Consider the following 14,634-nt stretch of genomic DNA (forward strand, 5'->3'; position numbering starts at 1 on the left):
TCTGCGTTTACCACAATGATTTTGATGTTTCCTTTCTTTAAACCATAATTATGTAACATCCACCAGGCCAGGTAGTAGAAGTCAGTCTTAGACAATCAGCATGAAAATATGGCAGAAAAACACGGGCGGATGGTCTCGGCCATGCCTTCAGTCTGGCGAAGACAATGATTGTATGGAGTGTATCTAGTAATAAGCATTATAATCAGTGTAATAAAAAGTATATATTATTTTTAATAAGAGAGAGTGAAATTGGTTAGGGTGACGTTTTTATTTCCAGGGAGGAAAATAAAAGTCTCGGGCCGAGTCCACTTCAATTTGGCATGATACAGTAGTGCAAACGTCACTCACTCTCTGCTGATTTCTGATCGTCTGCACCTTTGTTAAATATGACGCACACACGTACACACTCCTCTCTCTCTCTGTCACTCTAATTAATTAGTCTCATGTCCACTTGTCCAGCAGCTGCGCCTAGTTTCTCCCGGCGGATCCTGCCGGGAGCTGCCTACGCCATAAAAAGCATAGGTGAGTTCCAGGGAGAGGTACATGTACACTGTAGCCTACCTTCAGAGCATCCCTCAGAGATCTCCAGTAGGTACAGTATGTAGAGGTACATGTAGACTATAGCCTACCTTCAGAGCATCCCTCAGAGATCTCCAGTAGGTATGTGAGAGCCTCTGAGCCACCGTTGTCCTGGGGCGGATCTACAGGACAGAAGCATCGTCACATACAGTACAGTACAGTATGTGTAAATGTACTACAGCTGACTATGAACACTAATATATTAGATAGATTAATAATGTATACACAAATATGTATTATATTAATGTTTAATATCATTTTATATAAACTATAAAAAAGCTATAAAAAAATATTTTGTTTTTGTGATTTATTAAGAGGAGCTTTTCTTTCTTTCTTTCTTTCTTTCTAAGAATTCTGTCCTACAATAACAAAGTATAGTGACTTTATGAGAAGTGAAACTAGCATATTGCAGTTCATTGTAATTACACTATTTCTGTTACTGGGGTGATTTCTGTGCCTAGTACCTACTAAAGTTAATAAATATCTTTTACAGTCTGTGGTTTGAATCCATAGGGGCTTGCTGCAGTGATGCAGAGGGTAGATGGACATCACAGGGGGTAGATGAACATTCAATACAACAACAGGTTTTACCCCAGGTGACGGTGAATCCATAGGGGCTTGCTGCAGTGATGCAGGGGGTAGATGGGGGACCTGGTTTGTCTGGACTCGTGGTGCAGACCAGCACCTCACTGGGACTGCTTTTCCCCTCCAAGTTTGACGCTATCAGCTGTAGAGGGGGGAGGGGGAGTACATTTTGATTATTGTCCCAGTTACGCTGTTTTTCTGTAGTTTTTGTAGGAAGGTACAGACAGACAGACAGACAGACAGACAGACAGACAGACAGACAGACAGACAGACAGACAGACAGACAGACAGACAGACAGACAGACAGACAGACAGACAGACAGACAGACAGACAGACAGACAGACAGACAGACAGACAGACAGACAGACAGACAGACAGACAGACAGACAGACAGACAGACAGACAGACAGACAGACAGACAGACAGACAGACAGACAGACAGACAGACAGACAGACAGACAGACAGACAGACAGACAGACAGACAGACAGACAGACAGACAGACAGACAGACAGACAGACAGACAGACAGACAGACAGACAGACAGACAGACAGACAGACAGACAGACAGACAGACAGACAGACAGACAGACAGACAGACAGACAGACAGACAGACAGACAGACAGACAGACAGACAGACAGACAGACAGACAGACAGACAGACAGACAGACAGACAGACAGACAGACAGACAGACAGACAGACAGACAGACAGACAGACAGACAGACAGACAGACAGACAGACAGACAGACAGACAGACAGACAGACAGACAGACAGACAGACAGACAGACAGACAGACAGACAGACAGACAGACAGACAGACAGACAGACAGACAGACAGACAGACAGACAGACAGACAGACAGACAGACAGACAGACAGACAGACAGACAGACAGACAGACAGACAGACAGACAGACAGACAGACAGACAGACAGACAGACAGACAGACAGACAGACAGACAGACAGACAGACAGACAGACAGACAGACAGACAGACAGACAGACAGACAGACAGACAGACAGACAGACAGACAGACAGACAGTAGAGATTGAATGTGAGAGAGCACTGAAGACGAGGGGAGTGGAGGTAAGGAAACTCTCAATCGATCAAGCGGTACACGTGTGCCCTTTTCAATGAACGACTCCCACTCATCTCTGCCCCTTATTCCCGCCTCACCCCCACTCTCCTCCCCTGCCTCCCCTCCATTACCTCAGCCAACACAATCAATCCTCTGTTCGCACATGCAAACAACCTGTGACCGCACGCACGCACACACACACACACACACACACACACACACACACACACACACACACACAGGTGTGCATGTGAAGTTACTGCATCCGTATGTATCTCTACTTTTTGTCTGTGGGTGTGTATTTCTCAGTGATTTGTTTTACAGATCAATGACCAGTGTGTGTGTGTATGTGATTGTGTGCACTGTGCAGTGAACCTTACATTCTCTAGCATCTCACCTAACACTCTGCGACAGTGTGAGCGAGTTCACCGGTTCTGTATACGCATGATGTCTGTGTGAGATTTAAGCCCGAATTATACTTGGTTGTGCACCGGAAATAGCAGATCTACGAGATCACAGCTGGTAGGGCTTGTAGATTGGATATTTTTGGTGTGCGACACGTCTAAATCAGGCGATGTAAAGACGAGGTGACTTGTTTGTGGTGATTGATTACACCCAGAAATCTGCAGCGTAAGAAAACTGGGACCAGAGGAAAAGCAGAGGGCTTTCAGAAGCACACTGAGCAACACAAACAAGTATTGTTTGTCTGCAACATTGACATTAACCCATTTAGACCGAGGACGATTCTACAAATGCCTTCTAAGTCATGACAGTTTTCTGAAAAACCCATGTTTCTATGTCAGTAATACTCAAACATTTTCATATAATATGAAAATGTTAGTACATATTATTACAGTATGTAATTGGCCACCGACCCCATCTGAAAATATGTTGTTCCCCAGAAGCAAAGATTTGAGTTAAAAACGTTCGCTCTGAAAGAATATATATTCAAAGATTTGTACCAAATTTTCAAGATTGTTCAAAACTAGCGGATATACAAGCTTGTAGTGCGGCACTCGGTGCCGCGCTACGAATTTGTAGATTGACCTGCATCGGCCAATACTATTGCAGTTCCTTTTCCCCCTCTACACCAAAACACACAAAAAATCAGGTCTACAATCTCACAACGCATCGCAACCCATGTCGTTGTGAGCTTGCCAGTCAGCTATTTTCGCCGAATAGCTTGCCCCAGAATAGGGAGGCTAGGGTTCATGTGGTTAAACATGGCGTCCGTGCATACGTCTCTCCCTCTCTTGCACAAAAACACACCCTCCCTCTCTCTTTCTTTTGCACTCTCTCCAACACACACACACACACACACACACACACACACACACACACACACACACACACACACACACACACACACACACACACACACACACTGTCAGGACATTGTGTTTCCTACTAGCCCATTACAAGCAGCTATCAGTGGGGGGCCCTAGCGGAGCTCCCTGGTGGCTAAATGACTGTCAAATTACTGGTGCTTCACTGTTGGCTAAATTGACGTTTTTTCTCCAGAGGTAAATTGCTATATTCCTTGCCGGATTAATAGTGGTTGTGTTGCCACCTAAAGACACCTGGATGGATGGGTGGACAGTCCTGGCAACCTAACAAAAAGGCTTTTATTTCACTAGAGAAAGAGAAAATGATTGGCCATCATTAGAGAGTGCATAAAAAAGATGAGGAAGAAAGAGATGGAAAAGACTGAAACGATGACTCAATGAACTCGATATTCTCCTGGGCGTGCGCATGATGAACTCTCAGACAAGGCCATGAATGTGTGTGTGTGTGTGTGTGTGTGTGTGTGTGTGTGTGTGTGTGTGTGTGTGTGTGTGTGTGTGAACGTGTGTGTGAATGTGCATGTGTGTGAACACTGTGTGTGTGACACCAGTGTCAAAGAGGTCTTGTAAAAAGGTTTGTCGTGTTTGCTCCACTAGTTGGCAGGGCAGTTCTGATAAGACACAGAACAGAACGCATACGGCCACACACACACACACACACACACACACACACACACACACCTTACCCTGAATTTATACTGTGTGCTCCTCTTCAGGCATTCTACAGTACAGGTCAAGTTTTCTCCAGTGTACTTTGGATGAAAGTCCGTTCCCTGTGGGAGATACACAGTACATCATATTCACACAGTAGCCATCTTAAGGCTTTTCTGTCGTAACGCGTCCAAAATCACACCAACCAGCAAGCCGCCTTTGTTTTAAATGGTCCCCCATTAGCAAGTTGGCAAAACCGGTTTCACCTATCGACCGGAGTTGTCCCATTCGCGATGCTAATTGGCCCAGTCAAAAATTTTATCCACGCTACACGCCTGGTCTAATCAGCCATGGGCGTGTGCACGGAATGGGCACGCGCGTGGCTATTTCACAGGGCCGCGCGGTCCTCTGCGAGTCCAAAATAAACGCACGCCTCTCAAATTACTAGGCAAGGCATTACAAAGGACTTTTACTCTTGCATCACACTTGGGGGTGGGGCTGTGTCTGTGTGTCCTTAAAGGATTAGCCCCAAAAATACTCATTTTCTATCAGTTACACAATACACACTCTATGAAGCCTTGAATTCATGGAGATTTTAGTTTTTCCACGTTCCAAAGCCAATCATTTGATGACTGGCGGGGCCAGTTGACCGATATTTTCCGGTTAGCAAATTATTGGGTAAGGACTGCGACCAAAACAAAATAATCTCCATGAAGGCTTCATGGGGTGTGTAGTTGGACTACTCCTTTAAAAAGCATGTCCACTGTGTGTGTGTGGTGTGCAGTGTGCTTCTAAAGCATGGCAAGGGGAGTGTGTGAGGGGTCACTCACGCTGTTGTCCTCCTGGATCTCCAGGGTGTATTTGAGCTGTTCCTCGCTGGGACTGCCCTCCGGACGGCCCCACTCCAAGGTGATCCAGGAGACCCCAGCCCTGACGAGGCGCGGCGCCAGGGGCAGAGCAGGAAGGGTGCCCATGGTATAGAAGACCACCTCCGCACTGAAACCACTGCAAACACACACACACACACACACACACACACACAGGCATTTAGCAGACGCTCTTATCTGGAGCGACTTTTACAGACTGCAGAAAGAGTGCAGTGCATGGGTCGAGAAACTTGGACGTTGGATCCCAGGTAAACGTAAACCAAGAACCTAGCATGAGTCTAAAAGCAATATAGTTCTTCTGTTCATTATGTCGAGGAAGAGATGGAAGGAGAGAGAAAGAAAGAAAGAAAGAAAGAAAGAAAGAAAGAAAGAAAGAAAGAAAGACACATTCATCCGTAAGAGCATCAGTGAGGTTGAGGTCAGACACTTTAGGCCTGGCTGGCATTTGGCATTCCAATTAATTTCAAAGGTGTTTGGATGGGGTGAAGGCCAGTGAACTGATCTCAACAAACCATTTCTGTATGGGTAAGCGTGCAAGGAGGGATCTTTCTCCTGTGAAAAGGGAAATGGCCTTAAGTTCTGCAAACTGTTTGGAAGCACATAATGTCATTGTAAGTGTAGCATTAACATTTCCATTCACTGGAACAAAGGGCACTAATTAGGAACACTAATTACGGGCGCTTGGGTGGCACAGGGGGTAAAGTTCCTGCCCACCACGGCGACTGTTGGTTGTAATCTGGCTTGGCTGGTTGTTCTGACGGACACAATTGGCCGTGTCCAAGGGTGGGATCTCTGTCGCCGTACTAGTAATCCAGGGGCCGAGCCAGATTTTGGTACCACCTAAGGTGACCTTAACATTTTAGTATTTCCTACATGTCTCTAGTTTATATTTTGGTATGATAAGTCTTCCAATTCAGTAGCATAATGCCAGTTATATGTGACCATACCATAAACAACCTATAAGTCATTATGCTTTAAGTAGCATGTCAAACTTCTGAATCCATTCCAAGCATTAGTTCTGCCCGAAGAAAACTCGGCCATAGCCCAAATATGCCCAAATGTGATGACCTCATCACATTTGTGATAACGGCTACGGCCGTTTTTAGCCCAAGGAGTATCTTTCGTGCAAAAGTAATGCTTGGAATGGATTCAGAATCATGAAAAACCTCTAGTTTGACACGTCACATATATAACGCATAATGAAAATGTTGCCTTATATAGGTTTATAAATAGTATGGTCACATATAACTGGCATTAAGACTTATCATACCAAAATACAAACTAGAGACTAGGAATACAAAAATATAAAACTTTTACGGTCACCTTAGGCTTAGGTGGTACCAATTCATGAAAATATAAGTATTGGCCCCTGCACTATAGAGACTCCTTGTCTGAACCAGGAGGAATAGCATGTTCCCCTGCATACACAGTATGCATACCGTCTGCATGCATGTTGACTTTACGTGTTCTTACCTGGTGCCTATGTCGTTGTGTGCAGCTACTCTGAAGGTATAGCCACTGGCAGGACACAGTCGGGTGAGCTTACAGTGTCTCTGGCTTCCAAAGTAATATTCTCTGAAAACACTGTTCTTCTTCCCCTGCAACCAGGAGAGGAGAGGTGTTTATGATAATAATAATAATAGTAAAAAGGATGTGAAAGAGAGTGAGCTAAACCGGACAGACAGACAGACAGAGTAAGGAAAGACAGATGGATAAAGACTTACCTCGTCCCACTCCAGCAGGTAGTTTGTGATTTTGGATCCATTGTCACCAGGGGGCTGTGAGACAGATCGCATTACGGATGCAGAGAGATGGAAAGATGAAGAGATAGATTAGCACAAGATAAATGAGTTAAACACAAAGCAGTGACAGGATGAAATGCACCAGGAGTGTTTCTTTTAATAAACACACGGGATATCGTTGCTATCGGGCACAAACCTTGTATCTCCATATTCCAACTTTTTAGTTTAGTTTTTTCGCCACTTAAAAACTCATTCCCTGCCAATCAAAGATGATGATGTCAAGTTCTTTCCAAGGCCCAGCCTGCCAGAGACCGTCCAAACTGTGTTCACCGGTGTTTACCACTAGATGACGCTCTTCGCTAACCTTTGATTCACCGTTTGATTCTTACTGAAGCAAAAGTAGTGAAAATGGATGATCTACAATCTCACAGCGCATCACATCACCACGCATTGTGAGCTTATACTGTAGATCTGCTATTTTCAATACTTCTGAACATTTTAGTTTTCTGAAAAGTAGCGGTTTTGGACATAGGATGTTTCCAACCAACAGTGACAGTATTTAATATCCTGTCTGGGGGAGTGATTGCCAGTGACATTGGGTGTGAGGAAGAAAATGTCAGGAGAGGTCAAAGTCACAGTGATAGGAAACGGGACAGCTCTGTAGCTCCACTGGAATGAAACTTCAGGCTATATCTTGCCCCTTACATGCTTACCCCTTATCCATTAACTTACTTGACTAATTCTTTACCATTTTGAAAAACCTTTAAAAATAGTTCAAATAGACAATCTACAAGCTCACAACGTGTAGATGTAGATCGGCTAGTTTAACTACCGGTATTTTTAAATGTTTTTCAAAATAGTAAAAAAAAAAAAAAAAAGACAAATAAGTTTAGGGATAAGGGCAAGATTAGCTTTACATGTACTGCAAAAAAAAAGCTCTAGAAGCTGAGCTTTTAGATCAACCACCCAAAATACGAGTGCCAGGTTTAAAGTGGGTGACCGAGTTGAAACTGGAAACTCCATTATGTCTATTTGCATAAAATATGTGGGTTTTGCGCTAAGTGGATCATCATCCAAAATATTGTTGATAACAGTATTTTGTTATCTGTCCTTTAACCTCATTACGAGGGAGGGAGGCTCACAGTGTGCTCAAATGTCTTTCCCTGCCAGAGTTAGATAATGTGTACCGGTAATCACAACATTAAATGCGTCAAATGCGAAAGAAGCACAAAACTAAATGATAGTACTCACTCACTATTATCTGGTTCATATCATCTCAACTTTACAACATAACAGCACTGCCGGAATGCCCTGACTCCCTCCCTCAAAAAATGCAAATCCCTGGCATCCTTTAGAACAAGCCTGAAAATCCACCTTTTAGCATGCCAAAGAGAGGAAATGATTACCCCCCCCCCCTTAGTATAGTGACTACCCACTCCTCCTTATATCCCCCTTCTTTGTTCCACAACCTGCACACATTTTTGTTATTTGTTACCGTTTATGATGATTTGAATTTTGTTGTTATTTTTCATGTCATGATTATGAATTCAATACCCAGGAAGGACCTGAATGGAAACAAGACTGCAAGGACTTTTTTTTCGGTGATCCCATTGGTCGTGTGTTTGACTGTACCTACTACCTTGTACCGATTACATTTCTGTTTGACTGTACCCTGTATTCATTACATTTCTGCGAATAAAGTATTTAATCAATCAATCATAACAAGTTGCATCCTCAACGTGTGTGTGTGTGTGTGTGTGTGTGTGTGTGTGTGTGTGTGTGTGTGTGTGTGTGTGTGTGTGTGTGTGCATGCGTGAGTGCATGCGTGCGTGCGTGCGTGCGAGCGAGCGTGCGTGTGTACCTTCCACTGTAGGGTTAGGGTGCTCTTGGTGCGGTGAGAGAGTTTTGGGGGGAAGGGGACGTCAGGGACACTGCTGTGTGTGGTGAAGGAGCCCACTTCTGAACACAAGCCCCTAACTGAATTATACATTGCGGACACTCTGATACACACACACACACACACACACACACACACACACACACACACACACACACACACACACACACACACACAGACACACACAGACACAGAGGGAGAGACAGTATATTATTTACATGGAGATACACAGGGTTATATGCGTATCCGGACGTAAAACAAAAACATATGCGTTTTGAATTTAATATTTTAGATCTTACAGAGTGCAACATGAGGAGACTAATAAACTAAAATTCCTAGATTACAGGCAACATTACCAGAAACACATTTCAACACGTCTTCCCGGTGTTTACTCTCTGCAACTAATTAGTAAAAAAAAGAAAGCAATTATTTTAGATGTGGAGTCATTGTTCTTCTTACCGTACGTGGTAGTCTGTTGCTGGCCTTAGGTCTTTCAAATTGTACTCCAACTCCTCGCCACTGCACACACACACACACACACACACACACACACACACACACACACACACACACACACACACACACACACACACACACACACACACACACACACACACACAATATTGAGACTTTTTTGGATGTGTCTGAATGCTTGTGTTTGAGAGCAAAAAATGAACAGTCAGGTGGAATCCTGGTGACTTCCCAAATGACTAGTGAGTGACAGTATGTGTTGAGGGATCTTTTGTGTGTGTGTGTGTGTGTGTGCGTGCGTGCGTGCACGAGTGTCCATCTTTTTTCTTTTCATTTTTCAATGATATAAAAGGTTCTCACCTGTATATGAGTCGGTACTTCCCGTCCCGTCCCTTGTCCGACAGAGACACTTCATAGGAGCACGAGACGGGCATTCCGTTACTGTGCCTGTTGAGCAGGCCAGCAGGGGGCGTCCAGGACAACCGTGCAGCTCGCGCCTGTACGCTGGACACCTGTGAGACACACACACACACACACACACACACACACACACACACACACACACACACACACACACACACACACACACACACACACACACACACACACACACACACACACACACACACACACACACACACACACACACACACACACACACACACACACACAGTCAGTTCAAGAGCCCCTGCTGTGATTTATCACATTTTGTTCAGTTGCAGTACACAGCATGTATAGAACCACCCTCTTTTTTTAGGGGCACTTCATGTTTGTTTTTAGTTCAATGTTTGTTTTAAAAACGCCATTGATGAAGGGAAAATGTACATCATATTGTCTCTTTATTTTTAATGGCATTTAATGTTTGTGTTGGCACGGTTTCTTTTACATCACCATTACATCACCTAATCAACATGATTTAACACTAGAGCAGTGCCCGTTGCGCACTGGCCTACTTGGAACGATGCAAGTTGTAAATGCATGCCTGCCCACCCAGTTATTATGTGTCCCTTTTATGCCCATATATGGAGCTCTTTGTCAGGCATTCAGATTTCTATGAAGGCTATGAGTCTATGCAGATGCCAGAACATCATTGTGATGTCAGAACAGGCCAGCTCAATATATGGAGATCCAGGTGTGATCAATTGGCTAATTTGGGCCCTGTCCAGAAGCTTTTGTGGTGTTTCTGGACACCGGTATATCCCACCGACTCAAGGCCGGGCACTGCACTCTCTGTGGTGGTGTTGAACGCGTGTGTCAAATGACAGTTCTCGAGTTACATGGATTACAGACGGACGTACACACAGACGCATTTATATTAGGATAACATGGGAAAATTACCCAAAAAGTACCAAAATACAAATAGACTTTACATTAAACAAATAAAAAATATAAAAGAAAAAGAAAGTAACACATACAAGTACAGTACACCACCGTTTTGATATGATTGTAAATTCCAGGTAATCATAATACTGTTCAACAAGCTACATTGAAGCTCAGTCTAGAGAGGGATCTACCCCATCAAAGATTGGCTGCCATACTGTATAGCCTTGTGAACCCTTCCATGTTATCACAGAGGATAAAAGTAATTCTCACTCATTCATTACCTCCATATACCAGGTATCCATTTCTATTCTATTCCGTGTTTGACGAAAGGATTTCACTTAAGTACAGCATACGTGGTCATAATGACAGTGTCCCTGTCCTGCTCCCTCTATCCACGGGAAAGATGACAGTTTAAGCTGTCATTCTCTGGTAGCTGGCCAGCCACATTTATGAGAGTTACTGGATTCATTCTGGCAGGGCTTGGGGGCTTCATGCAATTGTGTGTCTGCTGGGGTATAGAAATATGTCATCTCCTCCATCATTCCAGACTCCACACAGCCTTCTGAACTCAGGCGTATTGGTTACAGGAACGTATTGGGAAAATAAACGAGCATGAATAAACAACTTCTTAACTCTGAAAATAAAAATTGGTTTGACTATTCGACGCAGTGTGCCCGTGTATGTATACAAGCACGTATGTATGTACAGTATGTACTGTATGTGTGTTCCTTTGATATTACAGTACATGCGTATTCATGTCTATATAGTTTGTGGGAGTTTTAGCTTGAGTGTGAGTGTGCAGTATGTGAGAAGACATGTCCCAGTAATTCCAGACACCACATCCACAAAACAGTGCATGGATGTGCCCTGAAGGTAGAACTAACCACAAGTCTGACTAAACTGTCTATGCGAGAGAGAGAGAGAGAGAGAAAGAGAGAGAGAGAGAGAGAGAGAGAGAGAGAGAGAGAGAGAGAGAGAGAGAGAGAGAGACAGAGACAGAGAGCAATTGTCCTTTTTGAGTACTTTAGTTCAATTGCTCTTCACTCAGGTGTACATTGTATAATGCATATGGTGTAGTGTTTATCTTATCTTAATCTTAATGTAAGGTATTACTCGGTAATAACCTCTTCTCTCAGTTCCAACTACTAGCAAACAAAACAGGACCAGGACAGCAACGTTATGGAATAACACACTGTACCATTCATACTTCGTGCAGCTACATATCTATCTGCTTTTAACCAATTGAATCATACAGTATATACTTAGTTGACCAGGGTATTCTATTTGGCCTATTTTACCCCATTCTTTGTTTGCCATTTTATAAGAACTTTGCAACGTTGGGTTAAAAAATAACATTATCATCTTCATCCTTGCATCTTTATATTTTGAGAAGATATTTGTAGATCATTTTTAAACTTTATTATTAGTGACAATACTGGCAATACAAATAATTCAGATTGTATACCATTGCGTATGTTCTGTACAAGACATTTAGAGTTGGAAAAAACAGCAACATCCATTTACCATCTACAGTCTGATTCATGACTACAGTCACTGGCAAGACGATGAACTCGACTTTGTCTCCCTGTATAAATATATCATGATGAACTCAGTCATAACACGCTCTAATGCCAGTAGAAGAGGTGTCTCTCACACGTCACAAAGAGGCCATAACAACCGACGGGATTATATATAATATATATATATTTTTAAAATATATTTATGAAGAGAAAACTCCCGCACACCCAGTTCCTTTTAGAGCAGTTGCGTATATAGACGACAAGGCAGTACAGGTTAAAGGTCACTACTCCATCCATTCCATAGTTTAACTTTATGTACAGCAAACGCACAAAAGGCTTACAACTGATTTACAGCTTCCTTCCTTCCTTCCTTCCTCCCTCTATCTATTTCTCAGATTCTCTATTACTACATACGCAGTTATTCTAACTGACTGTAAAAATGGCCCCATAATCAACACCGTAGTACTTCCACTTCCCTCCTACCACTCTCTCAGCCTCCATCTCTCTCTTCTTCCCTCCCCCCCCCCCCCCTCTCTCTCTCTCTCCTCTAGCGACAATAGGAGTTGAGGGGACTTGGAGGTCAATAGCCTCTCTCTCTCTTTCTCTTTCTCTCTCTCGTTGGATTTATGAGCACAATCACAAGCAGTAGACTTACAACTATTTCTTTGAGGCTCTGCTTTTCTTTTCTTTTTTTAATCTCCCCATCCTCCCGCTCTCTGCCAGTTTTCTGGCTTTTCAGCGTCTCTATCTCCCTCTCATTCAGCTTTTTTTTCCTCCTTTTCTTTGAGCTCATTTCTCTCCCTCTGTCAGCTTCTCTATTTTTGTTTATCCATCTCCATCTCCCTCTCTGCTTCTCCCTCTCACATGACTTCACCTCTCTCATTATTCTAACCCCCCCCATGCCTTGTTCCCATTGCTCCTTTTTCAGAGGCTGTGTGGTCGTTGATCTACACTGCACGGCAAAACTCCTGAGCATGTGTGTGTGTGTGTGTGTGTGTGTGTGTGTGTGTGTGTGTGTGTGTGTGTGTGTGTGTGTGTGTGTGTGTGTGTGTACAGGCCATCTGAGGTGAGGGAGGACAGAGAGAGGTGAATTAGCTCCATCCATCTGCAGCCTGCATCATATAAACACTGGCACAGGGAGCGTTTACAGGCCTTGAACTTGCAGCACCTCATCCGTCTCTCCCTCCCTTCCTCCTAATCACTCTCTCTTACACCATCTCCCCCCCACCCCCTCCTTCACAAGGATGAGTTTTATTTTTTTTTAAATTTCTCATGGCAGTCTTCAATATCGTTTTCACGTTTTAAAATCGATTTCATATATATAGTTAGCTTTTAAAAGTACAAAAATAGTAGTTACACTTTAATAAACACATATTTTCATGTGTGTGTGTGTGTGTGTTACAGAGTTTGCACTTGGCCTCTCAAAAGTGCAGTGACCAGGAGGATGGCACCCTCTTGTGGCCAGGTTGGGGAGTGCTGCAGCTCTAAATGATGAATGGCCTTTGAACAAACTAATGAGAAATATATACAAATATATGTTTTCACTCACCAGCTATCTCTCTATTGCTGGGTTTCCACTACCAGAGGCTGGGCAGTCGAAGAGGGCTGAAAAGGGTGCCAATTTTGGCCCCACTCCTGCAGGGTGGTGTGAGCTACAGTAGGCCAAACAGGGCCAAACAGGGCCAAACGGGTGATGTGTGCGCTGCTTGCTACTGATTGGCCGTGGTCATGATGTTTCGGCAGACTAAAGTGTACTGTAGTACTAGTGGACTGTATACGCTCTCCCCCAAGACCCATGTATATAGGCCTACATTTTAGTTTGTTGAGAGTTTTGTTTTAATTTGTATTTTTGCACTGAATTTGCTGTGATTTGTTGATAATAAAAGTTTTATTAACATGAAACAAAGGTTCAGCAGATGTAGGTGGTCAAAGGTCTGAAATGAATGTCTTGGTTGCGTGTGTGTGTGTGTGTGTGTGTGTGTGTGTGTGTGTGTGTGTGTGTGTATGTGTGTGTTTGTGTCAATTGTGCGTGACTGTGGCTACAGGTGTGCATACCGACCTGTGGTTTGTCAATTGCAGACAGCATGTCTTGAACCCTCTTCCCCTCTGAGTCATGATCTGAAAAGAGAGAGAGAGAGAGAGAGAGAGAGAGAGAGAGAGAGAGAGAGGGGGGGGGGGGGGCAGGGGTAGATGGAGAGCGACAGAGAGAGAGAGAGAGTTATAATAACAAATCTCCAACAGGTGGCAGACAGATTTTGCCTCCAACAACCATTACTGAAAAAGAGATAATGACAGCACAGCCTGGTAAAATTGTAGGTAGAACACAATACTGATAGATCATCTGCATAGCTTACATACAGCCCATGACGTGTGTGTGTGTGTGTGTGTGTGTGTGTGTGTGTGTGTGTGTGTGTGTGTGTGTACAACTGCACACGATTGCACAATTTGTGGAGAGTCACTGTCTCTGTCACAGGAGGGAAGGGAAGGAAGGAAATGTACTTTTCGACCACAATATTAAAAACGGATAAAATCAGCAGTTTGGCAACAGAGCGA

General features: G+C 43.6%; 1 protein-coding gene across 2 annotated transcripts in view; it reads right to left on the reverse strand.

Moving 5' to 3' along the window:
- Nucleotides 1-14,634, reverse strand: part of fndc3ba (fibronectin type III domain containing 3Ba) — a 147,311-nt gene that overhangs the window by 37,649 nt on the left and 95,028 nt on the right. For both annotated transcript variants that reach the window (XM_080783955.1, XM_080783956.1), the window contains exons 8-17: nucleotides 14,141-14,199; nucleotides 9,599-9,750; nucleotides 9,227-9,286; nucleotides 8,732-8,870; nucleotides 6,853-6,906; nucleotides 6,602-6,726; nucleotides 5,072-5,246; nucleotides 4,277-4,363; nucleotides 1,171-1,306; nucleotides 630-701 (exon numbers count right to left, since the gene is read on the reverse strand). In XM_080783955.1, the coding sequence (XP_080640081.1) occupies nucleotides 630-701; nucleotides 1,171-1,306; nucleotides 4,277-4,363; nucleotides 5,072-5,246; nucleotides 6,602-6,726; nucleotides 6,853-6,906; nucleotides 8,732-8,870; nucleotides 9,227-9,286; nucleotides 9,599-9,750; nucleotides 14,141-14,199 (1,059 nt within the window). The remainder of the gene's footprint in view (nucleotides 1-629; nucleotides 702-1,170; nucleotides 1,307-4,276; nucleotides 4,364-5,071; nucleotides 5,247-6,601; nucleotides 6,727-6,852; nucleotides 6,907-8,731; nucleotides 8,871-9,226; nucleotides 9,287-9,598; nucleotides 9,751-14,140; nucleotides 14,200-14,634) is intronic.

Source organism: Protomyctophum bolini (assembly GCF_963924005.1).
Source record: "Protomyctophum bolini genome assembly, chromosome: 15".
Classification (NCBI taxonomy): Eukaryota; Metazoa; Chordata; class Actinopteri; order Myctophiformes; family Myctophidae; genus Protomyctophum; species Protomyctophum bolini.